The sequence below is a fragment of the Lithobates pipiens genome, unplaced genomic scaffold, assembly GCF_037356315.1.
Source record: "Lithobates pipiens isolate NorthernLeopardFrog02 unplaced genomic scaffold, aLitPip1_a1.2 Scaffold_13, whole genome shotgun sequence".
In the NCBI taxonomy this organism is placed as follows: Eukaryota; Metazoa; Chordata; class Amphibia; order Anura; family Ranidae; genus Lithobates; species Lithobates pipiens.
Window position 1 is genome coordinate 483,781,048 of NW_027507718.1, and position 23,106 is coordinate 483,804,153.

Here is a 23,106-nt window from a genome sequence, read left to right on the forward strand (position 1 = left end):
GTCCTGCCGCGCTGTCTGCTGGGACACACACGGGTCTCAGAGACAGCGCGGAGAATTCCTATTGCGCTGCGCGACTCGCGCATGCGCAGTAGGGAACCTAGAATGGTGACGGCAGCAGCCGAGAGCCGAGCGATCGATCGGCCCCGTCTGCCGGCATCGCTGGAACCCGGGACAGGTGAGTGTCCATTTATTAAAAGTCAGCAGCTGTAGTATTTATAGCTGCTGGCTTTTAATATTTATTTTTTTGGTGGAATCCCTCTTTAATGCATCCTATGCATAAAGTGGTTCTGCCATTTAAAAAAGAAAAATAAAAGTCAGCAGCTACAAATACTGCAGCTGCTGACTTTTAATAATCGGACACTTACCTGTCCCAGGGTCCAGTGATTCGGGGGATCAAAGCCCCGCTCGTCTCCCCCTCCGTTCGGCAGCGCCGCCATTGTAACTGTGGGCCACAGCCGGGCACCCACTGCGCATGTGCAAGCGGTGCCACCCGCCGTGTTTGGCCGCGCAATCATCTGGGACCTGTGACACATCCCAGATAATTGACAAGAGGGAGGGGGCAGAGCTGAGCCCTTCCTGCGCTGAGGGGAAGTGATGTCACGAGCCCAGGCACTGAAGGAGGCAGACTACGAGGGACCCCCTAGCAACAGCCATTTAGAGGTGCTGCTGTCAATCAAATCCAGTGACGTGGGAGGGGGCGGGCCGAGTCCTGCACTCGGTGGCTATGGACGCCAAATGCAGGACTTGCGAGCACGCCCGCAAGGTAACCATGGGAGAGCACTTCCCAGAGGGGGTTATCTGAGATGGGGAGGAGCTAGAAGAGCCACCGGTGGACCCCAGGAAATGCCATTGGGGGCCACTCTGTGCAAAACAAGCTGCACAGTGGAAGTATGACAGGTTTGTTATTTTTAAAAAATCAAAATCAAACCTTTAGTATCACTTTAAGTGTTTTCTTTAATTTTTTAATATATATTTTTTTAAATTATTTTTTACTTTGATTTTGGTGTATAATAGACATCAGTTATTACAACATTCAACAAGACAAATCCACCACCTGTGACTAATACAGGCAGTTAATCCTGCTGAAAAAGCATAATGATAATAGAATTGGTCCCAAATGGCCCAAAGACCCTCATTTTCATAAGCTTCTCATCTCTTGGTGTAACGCAATCCTGGGATATAACAAGGATTTCATTAATCAGGGATCAAAAAACAAAGTATAATTTATACAACAGTTCAATAAGTCTAGGTTTCCACTATTGTGACCTGAAAGTCACACGATTTTGCAACGATTTTGATGTAACTTAAAGCGGGAGTCCACCGGGACTCCGCGTTTTTTTTTTTTTTTTTAAAAGCCAGCAGCTACAAATACTGCAGCTGCTGACTTTTAAATAGTGACACTTACCTGTCCAGCGCGCCCGCGATGTCGGCACCCGAAGCCGATCGCTCGCTCGGCTGCCGGGTCCCGCCGCCATCTTGGGTATGGGAATCAGGAAATGGAGCCTTTCGGCTTCATTTCCCGGTTCCCTACTGCGCATGCGCGAGCCGTGCGGCGCAATCCGGACAGTCCTCGCTGCCTCTGGGAGCTGTGTGTTTCCCAGCAGGCAGCGGGGCACTTGCTGAAGGGGGCGGGCGCTTGCGGAACGGGGGCGTAACCTACGCTCGTTCCGCAGAGAGCTAGCCCGGAAGTGGGTGCAGTTACCTGGATTATCCAGGTAACTGCACCCCCCTCCCCCCTGAAAGGTGCCGATTGTGGCGCCGGAGGGGGGGGGGATTCCGATGAGCGGAGGTCCATTTTAGGGTGGACCTCCGCTTTAAAACAATGCCTGTGTATTCTTGAGGTCTATGGACCTCAAGTCGCATCAAAGTGGGACCAAAATAGTGCAGGGACCACTTTGAAGTCGCTGCAACTTGAATTTGCACAGATATGAACGGTACTTATTGAAAATCATGGGGTATGACTTATCATGCAACTTTGCAGTCCCAAGTCGCATGACAAGTCGCACTAGTGGAAATCAAGCCTAAAGCATGATGTCCTCTTATTTTTTTATTACCTGTGACACTCAGAAGTAGTAGAACAATTAAAAGGAGTAGGGGAGTGGTGTTATATAACATACACTATATTGTCAAAGGTATTGTGACGCCTGCCTTTACACGCACATAACCTTTAATTGTATCCCAGTCTTAGTCTGTAGAGTTCAATATTGAGTTGGCCCACTCTTTGCAGCTATAACAGCTTCAACTCTTCTGGGAAGGCTGTCCACAATGTTTAGCAGTGTGTCTATGGGAATGTTTTACCATTCTTCCAGAAGCATATTTGTGAGGTCAGGCACTGATGTTGGACGAGAAGGCCTGGCTCACAGTCTCCACTCTACTTCATCTCAAAGGTGTTCTTTCAGGTTGATGTCAGGACGCTGTGCAGGCCAGTCAAGTTTCTCCACCCCAAACTCGCTCATCCATGTCTTTATAGACCTCGCTTTGTGCACTGGTTCAAATCATTTGGTGGATGGGGGATTATAATGTGGGGTTGTTTTTCATGGGTTGGGCTTAGCCCCTAAGTTCTAGTGAAGGAAACACTAAAGGCGTCAGCATACCAATACATTTTGGACAATTTAATGCTCCCTACTTTGTGGGAACAGTTTCGGGGTGGTCTCTTCCTGTTTCAACATGACTGCGCACCAGTGCATGAAGCAAGGCCCATAAAGACATGGATGAGTGAGTTTGGGATGTAGGAACATGACTGGCCTGCACAGAGTTCTGACCTCACCCTGTTAGAACACATTTGGGATGAATTTAGGTGGAAACTGCAAATCTCGCCTTCTCGCCCACATCAGTGCCTGACCTCACAAATGCGCTTCTGGAAGAATGATCAAACATTCCCATAGACACACTCCTAAACTTTGTGGACAGCCTTCCCAGAAGAGCTGAGGCTGTTATAGCTGCGGCTGTTATAGCTGCAAAGAGTGGGCCAACTCAATATTGAACCCTATGGATTAAGACTGGGATAACATTAAAATTCATGTGCGTGTAAAGGCAGGTGTCCCAATACTTTTGACAATAGAGTGTATAATCCCATTGGGGTATATAATGCCTAATAAAGTGCAAGACCAAAATATTCATGTAACAAAAGGGACTTTAAATATATCTCCAATGGTTTTACAAAGAAAAAGACATCATTATAAATAATCATACATCTTTATTAATAGTTTACATAATAAAAATATATATTTAATCTTTTAAAAATGTGATGCCAGTTAGTGTAGGGACCTAAATAGTAGAGTCCCCGGAGATCTTTAGATGTGGGTCAACACTTTTTGTGGGAGGTGGAGATCGGTTTTGTGGAAAACCCAGCTTTCTCAGGACCTCCGATCAACCCACATCTAAAGGTATTTTTAATGTATGAATAAAGATGTATGATTATTTTTTGTTGTTTTTTTCTTTGTTTGTAAAACCATTGGAGATATCTTTAAAGTTGCTTTTGTTAAATAAATTTGTTCAGCAGCCCCATATTTGATCAAACTTGGAAGACCTTTGTTAGCATGGGTGAACTTATAAAAGAGTAAGGTTGCATTGACTAAGGCCCCGTACACACGATCGGAAATTCTGGCAGCAAAAATCCGATGTGAGCTTTTGGTAGGAAATTCTCCATCGGACGTTTTCTGGTGGAATTTCCCCCAGCTAAAGATTGAGAGCAGGTTCCGATCTGAAATTCCGATTGTCTGTAGCAATTTTGACACGCAAAATACCCACACATGCTCGGAAACAATTCGACGCATATTCACAAGCATTGAACTTAATTTTCTCAGCTCGTAGTAGTGTTGTACGTCACCGTATTCTTGACGGTCGAAAGTTTCCGCGAACTTTTGTGTGACCGTGTGTATGCAAGCCAAGCTTGAGCGGAATTCCGTCGGAAAAACCATCCAAAATTCCGCTCGTGTGTACGGGGCATAAGGCTTTCCAAGCTTTTAGTGTGGATGCACTGGAGTTTTCCCAACACCAAATAATGAACTTTCTAACACAGAAGAACAATAAGTTAGACAACATCTTGATTGCTATAGAAGGGGCTAAATGATCACCCAAGCCTAACAGGGCAAGCATTATGGGAGGGGGTGAGTGAGATGGTTCGAAGTGGCCTAACACCAGCAATCACATTTTGCCAGTAGAGTTGTATGGTGGGACGGTCCCAGGGAATATACATAAAGTTCACCTGGGGATAAATCCCTGCTGCAACAACACTAGAGCCGGAGGCTACTCCATTAGAGGGCCAGCGACGTGCAGTTTAGGCCAGCCAGAAGATAATGATCGATCCAGGGTGTCCCAATATATTTAAATTAAAAACTGAATCTTTAAGGGATGCTGCCATTTTACAGTAAGAAAAAAAATGTATTCTGTTTCACTTGGGTGATTGTAGGAGAAGATGACCATCACGCTGTAGCAAGAACCTGTTTAGCTCCAGTAAATAAAAATGTCAAAGATATGAAATTGGGTAGTTCCCTTTCCTTTTAATGAGTGGACCTTCCTAATGATGGATTGCGTGATGATTTGCGGTATTTTAGCTCATTGGTAGTGCCAAACAATGAGTTCACTCCACAAGGTTCATTTTACGCCTTTTTCTGCCCATTTTTATTGAAGAAGGTAATTTCCCTTACAAGGTTCTCACCATTAACGTGTCAAAACAAACAGTACTCCGCCTCATGGTTCTTCTTTGCAGTATCTCTGCATAAGCCTCCTACCTTGGTCCTCTAGACCATGGGTGCTCAACCTGTGGCTCTCCAGCTGTTGTGGAACTACAGGTCCCATGAGGCATTGCAAGGCTGACAGTTATCCCAGAAACTCCCAAAGGCAGAAGCATTATGGGACTCGTAGTTCCACAACAGCTGGGGGGCCACAGGTTGAGCACCCCTGCTCTAGACTGTCAACCACACACTCTCCAGTGCTCGTGCACTAAACACTGAACCTTCCTCAGCTCTGACTGTTCCTCCTGCAGCTCCTTGCTGTTACATCCTTACAGGCTCGGCCTTTTACTGCCCCGCATGGACAGTACAGAGCAACGTGCTCCTAACGGCTCCCTTGCGCAGACTGACCTCCTCAGGAGGATGGGGCCACTAACCTCTACTCCCAGCTCTAACATAACCCTAGTGTACACCTGGCTCATTAGTATGCCCGTTTTCTGCAAAACATGGCCAAAGCTGCCAAAATAAACCGTAGGATGGGCTCGCCTTTCTACAAAGCCTTTGGACATTTCATGGTCCACCAGGTTATTTTATTATCACTGGAAGAAATGTAATATGCTTTTACAACTGCATGCAGTATTGTATGTTACCTTATAAAATAAGTGCTTTAGTGACTTCTTGATTTATTATGCGTATATGTGTGTGCAGAGAGATAAGGGAGGTGTGGCTCACAGTTGTATGTTGGTTACTGATAATGATGCTGTTTAGTTTCTCCTTGGTTGCTGCTGGTGTTGTACTATACTTTATAGCCACAAAACAATTTTACATATTACAGGGCCTATGATACGGGAAACTGTTAAATTTGTTTGTTTTAGACTTCGGTCACATACCACACAACTTACTGAAATAATTACCTCTTTTACTACCCTTTTACTACTAACACTTTAAACCCTTTGATTATTTCAGGCAAAAAAAGAAAGAAAAACAGAACATATTTTTTTTCCCCACAAAATGCACATATTGTAAATGAGTAACTTACAATTTCCACATCAACAAAAGTGGATACTATAAAACAGGGACCCGTGCCATAAAATCACAAATCCCATAAACACATCGATAACTATTTAGAGCAATAAAAATAATGTGTAGCCTAAAAGAAATAGAAAAAAATAAATAGTAAAGAAATAAAACTCCTTCAAGGTAGGCAATGAAAAATATGTTAACCTCCCTGCTTTTCCTATACAGTATTGTTTTAAAATCAGGAGCTGTAATTTTATAGGAACATAAAGCTAGAATGAGCTACTTTTTATGGTTAAGAAACACGTAGCTAAAGAGCCCAAACGATGGAGAGTTGGCAGCTATGCAGTCAGCCCATGAACCACATGACAAAACACCAAACCACATTTAAGATGGAAAAATCCATTTTAGCGCCATGGAACAGAGAAGTACATTAGCTTCAGGGTACAGTCACATATTTCTGGAGAGACAGGCATTGGAGTGTTTGCTATCCTTTAAAAAAAATTTGGTTATAAACTTAAGTACACAAAAAAAAAACACGCTTTTAGCTTAGACAAACTTTAGCTGCACATAGTATGATGCATTATATTTATTAGTGGCACTCCACTGTTCCTCTGTGGCAGCCAAAGGTGTTCATAGTGAGGCTACCTCTCCCACAGTTTGTGAAATGCCAGGCGACACAGTTGCTTCCTGCAAAGCCCAACCCCTTTAACTATGGTGTTGTGATGGGCAAAGAATTGGACATTTGAAATGATTGTGTTCCTACCCAGTTCCCAGCTGGTAATTTAATACCTTTGATGAGATTGACCAAATTAAAGAACTGCTGCATACTACACCCTGCATAGAATGGCCAGCATATACCCGAACCTTGACCCCACATGCCCCAGATGTGGGGAAATTCTGGCATATGGTCTGGGCTTGTCCTAAAATTAAGACCTATTGGGAAAATAGAGCAGGGAAACAGAGCGAACTGGCTGGGACACGTGTGCCAACGGAACCAATGGTGCTTCTGCTGAGCTACCTAGGGGAGGTTGAAGGGGACAGGTATACAAAAACTCTGTATCACCTTCTCATTATTTTATGCCAGGAGGGAGATAATGGTGCACTGGAAGTCGGCTGATCCCTCCACCCTGAAATCCTGGCAGAAGGCGGTTGATTCAGTACTACCTCTGTATAAACTTATGAGAGTAGGCAATGCTCGACTAAATTTGACAAGGTATGGTCGGCATGGGTAGATGCTCGTGGGTGAGGGGCCAGGGAGGAGGGGGACCAAGTAAGGGACCCCCCCCTCTTCGGATCAGGGGGTGACCCCCCTCGCACCGGATGTCACCTGACATATCAAGTAAAGAATCATTTATACAAGGTTGCCATGAAATTGGTTGTCTCCCCCCCAGAGGGATTGATTGAGTACCCTACTGGTATTGAGGGCACGTTATAGACTGATCTATGCTTGGGAATTTAACCTGTTGAGGAAAACTAGGAATGATGACGGTACCATGGAATTGTAGGATGTTAGTATCGGAAATTAGATATCTCATATTGATAGTGTATATATGAAATACATGAAAATATATTGCTGACTATGTTGTAATGCTGATTTGTTAATAAAAACTTTTCTGTTAAAAATTAAAAGAACTGCTTAAAAAAATGGGTTGATGAAAGGTTACTCCGAATTAGTAATATAAAAAAATCACAAAGAACACAATAGTGGGACTTTGCATGTGCCTCCAAAATAATACAAAAGCTCAGTTGAAAATAAAAGTATACAATTTTATTAAATCTATACATTAAAAACATTATGACATTGGTTAAGACAATACTGAAATTACATTTGAGGTCAAAATCATATCAGCAACCAATCCCTGAAAAACCTAGTTGGGATATCAAGATGCTCGCTATGAGAGGATCAACACGTTTCACGGGAGTGCTCGCTTCCTCAGGATCCTAGCGACCTCATCATTATTTCCATATCATTATAATGCCATAATGTGCCACTATACCACCCTAACCTGCCAGTATACCGCCCTAATCTGACACTATACTGCCCTAATAGAATTATAATGCCATATAAGAAGCTAAAAAGTGAGAGAAAAACAGATAAATGTAATAACAATATATTCCACCAGATATATGCAGTTATACATAGAAAAGCATCCTCACATGAAACAAGGAACAGGAAAAAAATATATATTTTTAAAATATAAAGATGTACAGAGATATATATATATATATATATATATATATATATAGCCATGTGTTCTCAATCAACTGTGTTTACTCTTTTTAAATCATAATGGCAACAGAAACTACCCAAATGACCCTCATCAAAAGTTTACATACCCCACTTCTTAATACCGTGTATTGCCCCCTTTAACGTCAATGACAGCTTGAAGTCTTTTGTGGTATTTGTGGATGAGGCTCTTTATCTTTTCAGATGGTAAAGCTTCCCATTCCCCTTGGCAAAAGCCTCCAGTACCTGTAAATTCTTGAGCTGTCTTCAGGGCCGGACTGAGAATAAAATCCAGCCCTGGAAAAAATTTCATAGCAGCCCCTCAGCATTATTATACCAGCCCATCAGCATAACGTCATTATTTTCTTGTTCATGAAAGGGAAAACCATACATTTTAAAGCACATTTGATGAAGAGAGTATTATATATAGATATGAAATCACATAGGGCTATATATATATGTTGTAAGGCTGGCCGCAGGCCAGCCTGTACTTGTAGGAGGAGCCTGAGAGGGCTATTTAAACCTCCTCTTCTGTCAGGGCCAGTGTCGTTAGGATTTCTGGGTGGATGGTCGTCACTTCCAGCTCCCGCCCCCCCCCCGCTACCGGCATGTTCCAGCATGTCCCCCTTACTTTCTCCCCTCAGCCGCCTGCTTTTGCCACTGCTCATGCCGGGGGCATTCGGGGCCATCCTTTTTCACTGATCTCCTCACAGCGCCGTGGTGCCAGCGTGCGGCCTGCCCGCTTTTCCCGACGCTGATGCGGGGGGGCGGGGGCCGTTCATCTGCCCATCCATCCTCTAAATCTCCATCTATCCTGCTCTAATCTCCCCACAGCTTCGTGGGGACAGCCTGCAGCCCTCCTGGTGAGGGGAGGTGGAGGTAGTCGGCCGCCGGCTCCCCTTCTCCCCTCGCAGGCACGGAGTGCCCGCCGTTTCTCCTCGTGGGAGGAGGGGGAGGTGATCGGCCGTGCCGGCTCCCCCTCCCCCCCTCACATATGCAGTGCACCCGCCGTTTCTCCTGGGGGGGAGGGGGAGGTAATGGGCCGCCGCTGGCTCCCCTTCCCCCCCTCACATGTGCAGAGTACCGTCCGGTTCTCCTGGTGGGGGGGAGGGGGAGGTGATCGGCCGCCGCTGGCTCCCCCTCTCCCCTCACACATGTTCCAGCCTGGCCGTGCCTGCCGCGCACAGTCTCCCTTCAGCTCTCCTGCAGGGGGAAGGGGGCGAGCAGTCATCCTCCTCCTTACGTTCTCCCCTCAGCTCCGGGTGGCCAGTGTGTAGCCACCCAGCGCTCATGGGGGGGTATTCCCGCCGGGGGGAGGGTGGGTGATCGGCCGTCCTTCACCCACGATCTTGACGATCAAGATCTTGACGGGACTAAAAATGGTTAAGAGGGCGGTGATACTCCAATATTTTCAGTCTCTGCTATTTGACATGTGTGGTGGGTGTTGAAATGGTGAAAGATACAAGGTGACAGAATAGGTGATGGCTCACACTGGGGAAAGCCTTCCAGACGAATGGAGGTGGTTTCTACACACTGGGGAAAGTTTTCCTTTTGAGTCAGTTGCTGCCCTTACTGTACAGGGGGCAGGCAGGCCTAAACGTGCACCGTTTAGGATTGCGTGCAGCCTCTAACGTCAGCGGCTCTGAAGGCTCTGTGTATTGTGCCGGAACTTTGGAGTTGCTTGCCAGAATCGAGAATTCCTGTGCGCATGCATGGGAATGATGTATCGCAGCTCCAGCCACTCAGGGCTGGAGCCTGCAAACCTGGAGGAATGCTAGGGGAACAAGTCAGCCCCCTCAGCAGTGGCTGGACTCCACTGCTCGCGGGGGGGTTGGGGTTTCGATCTGCTTTTCCCGGTGCGCATGCGGGGGGGGGGGGGGCAGCCGTTCGTCCGGCCATCCATCCACGGGTCCGGTCCCCCCCCTCCTGAGCTCCACGTGGTGGGTCTCCCCCCCTCCTGAACTCCACGTGGTGGGTCTCCCCCCCGCCGCCTGTGCTCCACGTGGTGGGTCTCACCCCCCCGCCTGTGCTCCACGTGGTGGGTCTCACCCCCCCGCTAAGAGCTCCACGTGGCGGGTCTCCCCGCCCGCCTGAGCTCCACGTGGCGGGTCTCCCCTCCCGCCTGAGCTCCACGTGGTGGGTCTCCCCTCCCGCCTGAGCTCCACGTGGCGGGTCTCCCACCCGCCTGAGCTCCACGTGGCGGGTCTCCCCACCCGCCTGAGCTCCACGTGGCGGGTCTCCCCACCCGCCTGAGCTCCACGTGGCGGGTCTTCCCCCCCCCGCCTTAGCTCCACGTGACTTTTCTGTCATAGCGCTCGGTCCAGCATTTCTGTCACAGCGCTCAGTCCAGCATTTCTGTCACGGCGTTCTGTCCAGCTTTTCTGTCACAGCGTTCTGTCCAGCTTTTCCGTCATAGCATTCTGTCCAGCACTTCCGTCATAGCATTTATGTGCAGCGTCTCCGTCACAGCGTTGCTGTGTGGCGTCTCCGTCACAGCGTTTCTGTGCGGCGTTTCCGTCACAGCGTTTCTGTGCGGCGTTTCCGTCACAGCGTTTCCGTGCAGCGTTTCCGTCACAGCGTTCTGTGCAGCATTTCCGTCACAGCGTTCTGTGCAGCATTTCCGTCACAGTGGTCTGCCTGTCCTAGCGTTCTGCCCCGGCATGTCCGTCATAGCTTTCTGCCCCAGGATTTCTGTCATAGCGTTCTGCCCCTGGACTTCTGTCATAGTGTTCTGCCACTGGTTTTCTGTCATAACGTTCTGCCCCTGGATTTCTGTCATAGCGTTCTGCCCCCCTGGACTGCTGTCATAGCATTCTGCCCCTGGACTTCTGTCATAGCGTTCTGCCCCTGGACTTCTGTCATAGCGTTCTGCCACTGGTTTTCTGTCATATCGTTCTGCCCCTGGATTTCTGTCATAGCCTTCTGCCCCCCTGGACTGCTGTCATAGCGTTTTGCCCCTGGACTGCTGTCATGGCGTTCTGCCCCTGGACTGCTGTCATGGCGTTCTGCCCCTGGACTGCTGTCATGGCGTTCTTCCCCTGGACTGCTGTCATGGCGTTCTGCCCCTGGACTGCTGCCATGGCGTTCTGAACCAGGATTTCTGTCATGGCATTTTGAACCAGGATTTCTGTCATGGCGTTTTGAACCAGGATTTCTGTCATGGCATTCTGAACCAGGCAGGATTTCTGTCTTTGCATTTCTGTCTCAGCGTTCAGTCTCAGCGTGTTTTCGGGCTTTGCATTTCTGGCCAGGCTTCTGCTGTTGCGTCGCCGTCTCAGTTTTCTGTTATAGCATTTCTGGCATTTTCATTTATGCCTCAGCGTTTCAGTTGTTGCTGTCATTGCTTTTTGCCTCTGGTTCTGTCACTTCGTTTCTGCATCAGCATTACGTTTCGGAGTTTTCTGTCATGGTGTTTTTCATCATGGCATGTTGTGTGTTTCTGTCTCAGCGTTTTCTGTCTCAGCGTTTTCTGTCTCAGCGTTTTCTGTCTTTGTGTTACTGCCAGCATGACTGTCATAGTATTTCAGACTTGGTGTTAAGTCTCAGAGTTTCTCAGAGGGGCGTCGTTCACTCATGGCATTCTCTGGTAGTCGTTCGTCTTTGTTGATTGTCATGTCCCATCGTGTCTGTGTCATGTTGTGTACCTGGGTCAGGTAGCTAGGGCTCACACGTCAGGATCTGTCATGTCTATAGATCCATACGGGCTGAGGTTTCGTTTGTTAATTGATTGTTGTCCACAATCTTCTCGCCCGTATACCATACGTCATACGTTGTAAGTTCATTCACCACATCTATATGACTACCCACCATTGCCTGTGGGTACACTAACCCTGAGTTTTCAGTTAATTTCCTGTCTCTGTACTGCAGGTTACTCGGGCTCACTTACCACTTACATGTGGGTGGGGGGGTCTTTCTGTCAGGTTCTTTTACGCGTTGTGGTCTTGACTTTTCTGCTCATGTTTCATTCTTAGTTAGGCAGGGGGGTATTGTTGTTCTCATGTCTGGTTGTCTGTTGTTTCTCTAGTTTGTGTTTCAGGTTGGGCCGTCTTGGCATCCATACCAATATCATCCATGCTTGCTATCACTTCCATCAGCCCGGCCGTTGTTAGGGGCTAGTTGATTGGTGCTGATGTCATTTCACCACTGGACTCACCCTTGGGTCAGAAGCAGTCGCAAATTTTTCTTCAGTTGATGTCCTGTTGTGTTGAGTCCCCGGGAGGGAGTCTGGCCCTTCTTTGTTCAGGATTCTGACCCAGTTGTTGGGTTCAGGCTGTAGCATGACCCGATCGTATCCGGTGGGACCTGGGTCCTGCGTCCGGTATGGTTTCTCCAGGTTGACAGTATTATTGCCATGGTGCATGGTCCTTATCCGCTTACTCCGTCACATCCATCAGGTTTCCAGCTTTACGCACTCCTGCTAGTGGTCTTTTTGCCACTCACCCTCTTGGGGGGGTATGTCTCTGGGCTATTTCACTGGTGTTCATTGGGGTATTTCGCCATCATTTGCAGGGGTTCCTCGGGTCAGGCCTTGTTCCTTTCCCCTCACTTATCCTCTCATTTCACAAGCAGTTCATTCTCGGGTCTGGGTGTCGCGGGCATCCGGCTCAATTTAATCCTTCAGGGGATGTTCAGTTGGGTTCAGGGTAGTGTCACAGGTTCGATAGGGGGTTCCTTCTCATCGCCAAGTCAGGAGTCGGTGTGTTCTTTTGTCACTGCGAACACTTTCCGGTTACTTACTGGATACGTACTGCTGCTGTCCGGGAGCACACCTTTAACCGTGATGGTTCATTACCTTCCCTTCTTCACCTAAATTTTGTGTCTTTTTGCCTTCTTCTCAGGCATACTGACCAGCTAGGCCAAGGCACACCTCAGGCCTTGGTTCTTAGGAGTATCACATTTCCCGCTTGAAGACTCTGACTACAAGTTGTAAGGCTGGCCGCAGGCCAGCCTGTATTTGTAGGAGGAGCCTGAGAGGGCTATTTAAACCTCCTCCTCTGTTAGGGCCAGTGTCGTTAGGATTTCTGGGTTCCCATCCACCCGTTCCCCAGTTTCATACATTCTCATAGTATTTTGTTCTTATTCTTACATTCAGGGTATGCCCTCTTCTCAGGCATACTGACCAGCTAGGCCAAGGCACACCTCAGGCCTTGGTTCTTAGGAGTATCGCATTTCCCGCTTGAAGACTCTGACTACAAATATATATATATATATATATATATATATATATATATATATATATATATTCAAATTCCAGACTCCCTCAGAGACTGCAGACATGATACAGAAAATGGTCAGAGACTGCAGACATGATACAAGAGCTCAATGCAGCCTCACTGTCCCCATCAATGCAGCCCAACCAATGCAGCCTCACTGTGCACACAAATGCGGTCTCACTGTGCCCACCATTGCAGTATCACTGTGCCCATCATTGCAGCCCCTCCTGTGCCCCATGTCCCAGTCTGCAGTCCCTGTCTGTGGGAAGGTGTGTTGTTGATGCTCGGTAGGGTACCTTGCATGCCAGCAGGATATCCATTATGGCCAGCAGCAGGTAGGGTCTCTTCTCGTTTGGATGGGGACAGTGCTCCTTCCAGAGGATCTGTTTGCTGTGAGATGGAGTGGTCCCTGGCCACCTGCACCTTCAGCCGTCCCCAAAGAGCAGGGGGGAGTGGAGATCACAGAGGTGGGGAGCGGAGAGCGCTGGAAGGGGGAACTTGAGAGCATTGGGGGGGCCAAAAAGAACAGGGGTGGAGAGCACGGTAGGCTGAGAGCACTGGGAGGGCTAAGAGTGCGAGGTCGTGAAGAGCACTGGGGGGGCAGAAAAACAGGGGTGGAGAGCACGGGGGCTGGAGAGTACTGGGGGGGTACAAAGAGCAGGGGGGAGTGGAGAGCAATGGGGGGAGCTTGAGAGCACCAGTGGGGGCAAGAAAGAACAGAGGTGGAAAGCACGGGGGACTGGAGAGCACTATGGGGGGTGGAGAGCACATTGGTGGGGGCAAAATGCAGGGGGAGTGGAGAATACAGGGGTGGGGAGTGGAGAGTGCTAGGAGGGGCCAAAAAGAACAGGGGTGGAGAGCACAAGGGGGCCAGAAAGAACAGGGGTGGGGAGAATGGGGGGCTGAAGAGCACTGGGGTGGGAGCTGGAGAGTGATGGGGAGAGCTGGAGAGCACTCAGGGGGGAGAGCACTGGGGGGAGTGGAACGGGGGGAGAGCACTGGGGGGGAAAGAACGGGGGGAGAGCACTGGGGGGGAGAGGAGAGCACTGGGGGGAGAGCACTGGGGGGGGGAAAGAATGGGGGGGAGTGGAGAGCACTGTGGGGAGCACTGGGGGAGTGGAGAGCACTGGGGGGGGGGGAGAGCATTGGGAGGGAAGAACAGGGGGGAGAGCACTGGGGGGGAGAACAGGGGGAGTGCAGAGCGCTGGGGGGGAGAACAGGGGGGGGCACTGGAGGAGTGGAGAGCACAGGAGGAGAGCACTGGGGGGTAGAACGGGGGGGAGTGGAGAGCACTGGGGGGAGAGCACTGGGGGGCAACGGGGGGAGAACAGGGGGGAGATCACTGGGGGGAGTGGAGAGCACTGGGGGGAGAACAAGGGGGGAGAGCACTGGGAGGAGGGGGGAGCACTGGGAGGAGTGGAGAGCAACAGGCGGGAGAACGGGGGGGGCATGGGGGGAGAGCACTGGGGGGAGTGGAGAGCACTGGGAGGAGTCGAGAGCAATGGGGGGGGGGACAGGGGGGAGAGCGCTGGGGGGAGGGGAGAGCACTGGGAGGAGTGGAGAGCAACGGGGGGGAGAGCACTGGGGGGGAACAGGGGGAGCACTGGGGGGATCGGAGAGCAATGGGGGGGAGAACAGGGGGAGAGCACTGGGGGAGGGGAGAGCACTGGGAGGAGTGGAGAGCAACGGGGGGGGAACAGGAGAGAGAGCACTGGGGGGGAACAGGGGGGAGAGCACTGGGGGGGACAGGGGGGAGAGCACGGGGGGGGAGTGGAGAGCACTGGGAGGAGTCGAGAGCAACAGGGGGGAGAACAGGGGGTAGAGCACTGGGGGGGAACAGGGGGAAGAGCACTGGGGGGAGTGGAGAGCACTGGGAGGAGTGGAGAGCAACAGGGGGGGCACTGGGGGGGGGGGGTGTAGAGAGCACTGGGAGGAGTGGAGAGCAACGGGGGGAGAACAGGGGGGGAGAGCACTGGGGGGGCAGGGGGGAGAGCACTGGGGGGGAGTGGAGAGCACTGGGAGGAGTGGAGAGCAACGGGGGGAACAGGGGGGGAGAGCACTGGGGGGAGTGGAGAGCACTGGGATGGTGGCTATAGAAGGATGGGGAAAGCTGGAGAGCGGGGGGGGGCAGCAAGAACAGGGGAGGAGAGAACTGTGGGGTGGGGGCAAGAGAGTGTGGTGGTGGAGGAGAGCACTGGGGGGGGGGGGCAGGGAGCACAGTGTGAACTGGGGACAGTAAAATAAGTTGGATTGGAGAATCGGCAGCCCCCCCACCCGCTGATCTTCCTATCCAGGCAATGTGGCACACAGGGCGGGCTGTACCTGCGGCATCTCCTCCTGCGGATCACATCGCTGGCTGGCTCTGTATTCGGTGGCCGCTCTGTAACACGGCCCCGCCCCCTCAGACCTGCTTGTGTGATAGGTGGAAAGTTGATTCTATCTACTATCACACGAGCCGACCTGAGGGGGCGGGCCATGTTACAGAGCGGCCGTCGAATACAGAGCCAGCCAGCGATGTGATCCGCAGGAGAGAGCGGAGTATGCAGCCACAACCAAAAGCGGCCCCAGGGCAGGCAGCCTACCGGGAAATCTCCCAGTATCCCGGTAGGCCAGTCCGGCCCTGGCTGTCTTGCATGAACTGCACGTTTGAGATCTCCCCAGAGTGGCTCAATGATATTGAGGTCAGGAGACTGAGATGGCCACTCCAGAACCTTCACTTTATTCTGCTGTAGCCAATGAAAGGTCGACTTGGCCTTGTGTTCTGGTTCATTGTAATGTTGGAATTTACGTCCCATGCGCAGCTTCCTGACTAATGAATGCAAATGTTTCTGCAGTATTTTTTAATAACATATTGCGTTCATCTTGCCAACAATTTTGACCAAATTTCATGTGCCTTTGTAGCTCACACATCAACAAAACATCGGCGATCTTTCTTCATACCTTTCATCATAGGCCTCGTTGGCTCCTCTCCAAATGAAGCATTTATGGTTTTAGTCAAAAAAACTCAATTTTGGTCTCATCACTCCAAATGACTTTGTGCCAGAAGGTTTGAAGCTTGTCTCTGTGCTGTTTGGCGTATTGTAAGCGGGATACTTTGTGGCATTTGCGTAGTAATGGCTTCCTTCTGGCGACTCGACCATGCAGCCCATCTTTCTTCAAGTGCTTCCTTATTGTGCATCTTGAAACAACCACACCACATGTTTTCAGTCTTGTATTTCACCTGAAGTTATTTGTGGGTTTTTCTTTACATCCCAAACAATTTTCCTGGCAGTTGTGGCTGAGATTTTAGTTGGTCTACCTGACTGTGGTTTGGTTTCAACAGAACCCCTCATGTTGATTGGCATTCTCAATTCCTTGGATATCTTTTTATATCCCTTTCCTGTTTAAAACAGTTCAACTACCTTTTCCCGCAGATCCTTTGACAATTATTTTGCTTTCCCCATGACTCAGAATTCCAGAAACGTCAGTGCAGCACTGGATGAAAGATGCAAGGATCTGCCAGGAGTCCAGAAACGCATTGACCTTTTATACACGCACACTAATTACAAGCAAACACATCACAGATGAGGATGGATACGTTTAATAGCCATTCAAACCCCTTTATGTCAACTTGTGTGCATGTTATCATGCTAAAATCACCAGGGTATGTACACTTTTGATCAGGGTCATTTGGGTATGTTTCTGTTTTCATTATGATTTAAAAAGCGTAAACACTGTTTAGTGTTGCTATCGGTGCATCGATGCACAGTAGCCCATTATGCTTTACCTTTGCAGGGAGACAAAGAAGAAGTAAACCTATCAGGGTTTACTTCCTCTTTAACATTGAGGTTAAAAAGGGGAAAAAAGCAAGCACTGGAATGCATTCTAGCAACACATTTCAGAGTATGGCAGCATGCATTTATACCACACATCAGTGCATGTGAGTTTTGCACACAGTAACTTGTGCTGTATGTTGGGAGCAAGGCCTTAACAACTTGACCTCCAGGAGATTTATCCCCTTCATGACCAGGCCATTATTTTTGCGATACGGCACTGCGTTACTTTGACTGACAATTGTGCGGTCATTCCCAAAAATAGAGCTTAGTTTTGATGGTATTTGAATCACCACTACAGTTTTCATTTTTTGCACTATAAACAAAGAAAAAACGACTATTGTGAAAAAAAACTGTATTTTTTACTTTCTGCTAAAAAACATATCCAATAATAAAAAAAAATCGAATTTCTTCATAAATTTAGGCGAAATATGTATTCTGCTACATACTTATGGTTAAAAATATCCCAATAAACGTATATTGATTAAGTTTAGGCAAAAGTTATAGCTTCTACAAACTATATTTTTTCATAATAGTAATGGCAGCGATAGGCGACTTATATCGGGACTGCAATATTGCGGCGAACAATCGGACACTAACTGACACTTTTGACACTTTGTGGGAACCAGTGACACTAATTCAGTGATCAGTACTAAAAATATGCACTGTTACTGTACTAATGACACTGGCTGGGAAGGGGTTAAACATCTAGGGAGGTCAAAAGGTTAAATGTGTCCCTAGCCAGTATTTTTGTGTAAACAGTGTGGTGTGATGGGTTTTCTTTCCCTGCTTTCTTTCCCCAGGGAAAGAAAATCCGTCACTCCCCCCACCCTGTCAGGATGGAGCTCTTCCTTGTTTTACATAGCCAGAGCTCTGTCCAGCCTTCTTTCTGATGATCAGCGGGGGGCTGGTGGACATCCATTGCCCAGCACCCACTGACCGGCTTATGAAGAAGCGGCGCTCGTGTGCGTCCTCTAGGCAGAAGTGCTGAATCACGCATATATATATATGTGATTCTGTGCAGAACAGCTGCCCTGTAGAAGTAAATCTGCTATAGGGCGGTCTTTATGAGCTGTAATTTCCCAACAACTGTGTTTTCATTGTTCTTTCGCAGGATGAGAAGTTAAAGCAAAAAAACGGATTAGTTGCCTTAGAACTAAAAATACAGTTCTGTTACATGTATTACCACTAATAAGTATTCCAGAGATACTAACTAAATATTTCCCTTGTTCCTAGGTAAAGTGGATGATGTACTGGATCATATTTGCACTTTTTATGACACTAGAAACATTTACGGATTTATTTCTGTGTTGGTAAGTATCTCATAATAACATTCTTTTACATTATGTAAAATATGAAGTAATTGGTACAATAAATATTATTCAAGGATGGTTATGGATCCCCTCTATTTATTGCACCTATGTATTAACTTGTCTATTCCTATGGTTAGCTGGTCTATTAAAACTCTGATCACATGTTACTGTTGATATCACAATAATACAAGGTTAGCTATGAAACCAAGCACACTACTTAATAAAACAAAGTCTTATTTATTTCCCAAGAAATTAGGAAACACTAACATGAAAATACTAAAGAAAGATATTACAAAGCATATACCAACAGAACATATAATACAAGAACATCAAACATACCTATCACAATGCTTTTCTCAAGATTTTGTGTCGTCAGCTGGGCTCAGATGGCAAAAGAGAGATAGCCATGAGGCTCATAACCATAAGGCAAGAGCCATGAGCGAAAAGGGATGAATTCTTTACTGTGTGCCCTTTTTACACATTCGTTCAGACCCATTCGTAACCACCCCCACTAACCTCCTGCCCAATGAGATATTGCCAAGAGGTAGTCCTTTTAATATCTTATATTACTGTCCATCCTGCTGTATTGGTCTCGAGGGGTAGCATTGTCCATGTATCATCTCTAGGTGCCTGTTGATCCTTTGATCTTTGTCACCCACCGTCATCAACCATCCTGGCAGCCATGGCTCTCTTTGAAGATGGCTTGCAGTGTATTATCATACCAGTAGGCCTGGAGCCAAGTCCTTGTTGCAGCCTTGCTAGCTTTCAGATGCAGATTCTGATATGCTATAAAGCTCTGATGTGTAACTGGTTACATTCCAACTTGAGGCCATCTGCCTGTATCAACCAAGGAATGAAATACCAGAAATATGATATTAAACCATTTTGCCTTCCAACAGTATATATTTAACATATATGTATTTCCAGGGCTTTTTTCCCCAGAGAATAGGTGCTGCAGCTCCCCCCCTTCTGAGCCGCTTCTTGTCCCCACCCCCTACCCACCTGCAAGCACTGTCCCTTGGTTCCACCCCCTACCCACCTCCCAGCACAGCCTCATTTAGAGAATACAGAACCAAGTATCATTACGTTGTGCTAAGTCATTTGTATGGAACTTGGCAATGATAATAAGAAAAGCAGTAAAATAGATTCCATGCAGCCAGCAGAAATATATGTCCTAACAGCAATAGATTCCACCAGCAACTATAGACCCCCCCTCCCAGCAACATAGGACCCATGCAACAAAAAATTACCCTAGCAACAAATGGCCCCTGACAGCAAGAACAGATATCCCAGCAGCCAGCATCAATAGACTCTCTAGCAGCCAGGAACAATAGACCCCTCCCTCAACAGTGGATCTCAAAAACTCTCCCAGTGACAGTAAATCCCCCACCAACAACATATAGACCTCCCCAGCAACAATAGGCCACCACACAAAAACAGCAGCCAGCATCAGTAGACCCTCCATCACACTCCAGCACCCCTTACATACATTCAGTGCTGGAGGTATTCCCCCACGTTCCCGCTGTTTCTGGTTTTATCTGAGAATACAATATAGAGGGACCTTTTTTAAGTGGAACTCCCTGTGTGCCCTTGTGTGTGTTATCATATGTGTGAATAAAAGTAAATAAGTTATTTTTGTCTACAAGTTTCTTGTAACAATGTTACATCATTTCTTTTGTCTGTAATTTATTGTATACTTGGATACTTTGTATCTCTTAGGTTCCCATTTTACTATGAGCTGAAAATAGCATTTGTGGCCTGGCTCCTATCTCCTTACACAAAAGGCTCTAGCTTACTTTATCGGAAATTTGTCCACCCCACCCTGTCATCAAAAGAAAAGGTATAGACGTTTGCATTTACTTTTATTCTATTTACATTGTATGGATCATTACCTGTGTATATTTGTTCCATTCCCCCTGCCATCAGACCACAGTTTTCACTGCTCTATGCTGAGAGCCCTTACAGTGAGCCCAGGTTCACCATATCCTAATTAGCTGATGGCAGACATATGTAGCAGGCACTCGGATAGTGTGGGGAAAACTTGAACAATATGTAAACTCAACATTTCATATTCCTAATTTGTGCCTTCTGTACCATGTACTTGTATGTTCTCTTTGTATTGCTTCCTTTGTGTGAAATCCCCGGTGTTCTTGCCAGTCCCTCTGTTTTGCTATTAAAACTTGACCACACTAGGCATGAGAGCACAGTGTGGTCAGTTTTCTGGCTGTCCTGAGAACTGATCCTGCTCACCTCAAATAATCAGACTTGTTCTGATATGCACCCCCTCCCACCCCCACAGCCATTTACTGGGAAGATTATTGTACTGCTGTTTCTCCTTCCCCAGCTCTCTGAGCTCTTTATGCAGCTTAGAACAGAGATTATGTGATCACTTATAAATATATGTTTCCTTTTTTTTATATGTGTATATGTACAGTATCTCACAAAAGTGAGTACACCCCTCACATTTTTGTAAATGTTTTGTTATATCTTTTCATGTGAAAACACTGAAGAAATTACACTTTGCTACAATGTAAAGTAGTGAGTGTACAGCTTGTATAACAGTGTAAATTTGATGTCCCCTCAAAATAACTCAACACACAGCCATTAATGTCTAAACCGATGGCAACAAAAGTGAGTACACCCCTAAGTAAAAATGTCCAAATTGGGCCAAATTAGCCATTCCCCCTCGCGGGGCCATGTGACTTGTTAGTGTTACAAGGTCTCAGTTGTGAATGGGGAGCAGGTGTGTGGTGTCATTTCTCTCACTCTCTCATACTGGTCACTGGAAGTTCAACATGGCACCTCATGGCAAAGAACTCTCTGAGGATCTGAAAAAAATAATTGTTGCTCTACATAAAGATGGCCTAGGCTATAAGATGATTGCAAAGACCCTGAAACTGAGCTGCAGCATGGTGGCCAAGACCATACAACAGTTTAATAGGACAGGTTCCACTCAGAACAGGCCTCGCCATGGTTGACCAAAGAAGTTGAGTTCACGTGCTCAGCGTCATATCCAGAGGTTGTCTTTGGGAAATAGACATATGAGTGCTACCAGCATTGCTGCAGGGGTTGAAAGGGTGGGGGGGGGGGGGGGGGCATTGGGGAGCTACAGTATATTTAGGGAACCATGAATGCCAACTAAGGATGAGCTCAGGCTTGTTCGCAACCCACCAGGAAGTTGGCACTGCACAGCGCTAATCGCAGGCAGTGAGACATTTCTCGATCTCTTTAGCCACGGATCAGGAAAATTTCTCTGTCTGTGATTAGCGACGTGCAGTGCCAACTTCCTGGTGGGATCTGCACGTGCGGTTTGTGAACACGCCTGAGCTCATCCTTAATGCCAGCATGTATTGTGTCACACTGAAGCAGAGCATAATTCCCTCCCTTTGGAGACTGGGCCGGAGGGCAGTATTCCAACATAATGACCCCGAACACACCTCCAAGACAACCACTACCTTTCTAAAGAAGGGGGTAAAGGTGATGGACTGGCCAAGCATGTCTCCAGACCTAAAACCTATTGAGCATCTGTGGGACATCCTCAAAGGAAAGGTGGAGGAGTACAAGGTCTCTAACATCCACCAGCTAATCATGGAGGAGTGGAAAAGGACTCCAGTGGTAACCTGTGAAGCTCTAGTAAACTCCATGCCCAAGAGGGTTAAGGCAGTGATGGAAAATAATGGTGGCCACACAGAATACTGACACTTTGGGTCCAGTTTGGACATTTTCACTTAGGGGTGTACTCACTTTTGTTTATACAAAAGGGAAAAGTGCAGCGCTAAATAAAGCAAATGATAAAGTGATCCAATAAGTTATGCAAAAAATAGTGACATATAGTGACATAAATGATACAGTCCAATGTAAATCACCACATGAAAAAAGAGATTTTTCTAAACACGTGACGAAGAAAAAGTCCAAATCAGATAAAAGTAATTCCAAAAGTGTCCAAACACATATGTGACATCAAATTGATAGGTGACTATCAAACAAAATAGTGGTTCTGTGAGTATCCAGCCCAGTAAGTGACAAAAGTGATCCGCCACCAATTGCACTAATCGCTTACCAGAGGATGTGGACACACACAAGTATATACTTGGTGAGTCTAGCAGACTTAATAGTGTAATCCCAAGGGTCCAAGATTCTTTTATGAAGATCAAACCTCCAGGAAATCGTTCTCATGTATATAAGGTATGCCAAATTATAAAGGGATCAACCCCACCAGAGAAGCAAAAAAGAAGGGAAAAAGGGGGGACGTAGTATAATTCTGTATGGAAAATTTTATTAAAAATAGTGGTATAAGAATTGCACTTAAATGCTCCAAGTAACAACAAGCACTTTAAGATAAACAACTCAGCAATAGTGAGCAGGTCATACCAGTATGAGAGAGTGATTTAACACACCTTCTCCCCATTCACACCTGAGACCTTGTAACACTAATGAGTAACATAACACCAGGGAGGGAAAATGGCTAATTAGGCGCAATTTGGACAATTTCACTTAGGGGTGTACTCACTTTTGTTGCCAGCTGTTTAGACGTTAATGGCTGTGTGTTGAGTTATTTTGAGGGGACAGCAAATCTACACCATTATATAAGCTGTATACTCACTGCTTTACATTATAGTAAAGTGTCATTTCTTCAGTTTTGTCACATGAAAAGTTATAATAAAATATTTACAAAACTGTGAGGGGGTGTACTCACTTTTGTGAGATAATGTATGTATGTGTGTGAGTATATTTATATTGTGTTTGTTAGTGTGTGTGTGTGTGTGTGTGTGTATATATATATATATATATATATACACACACACACACACACGCGCACACACACAGTATCCTTTTCATGTGACAACA

General features: G+C 47.2%; 1 protein-coding gene across 5 annotated transcripts in view; it reads left to right on the forward strand.

Annotated features, from left to right (window-relative positions):
- The window catches only part of REEP1 (receptor accessory protein 1), a 218,155-nt gene that overhangs the window by 101,159 nt on the left and 93,890 nt on the right, over positions 1–23,106 (forward strand). For all 5 annotated transcript variants that reach the window (XM_077477971.1, XM_077477970.1, XM_077477973.1 and 2 more), the window contains exons 3-4: positions 18,182–18,258; positions 19,978–20,098. In XM_077477971.1, coding sequence (XP_077334097.1) covers positions 18,182–18,258; positions 19,978–20,098 — 198 coding nt within the window. The remainder of the gene's footprint in view (positions 1–18,181; positions 18,259–19,977; positions 20,099–23,106) is intronic.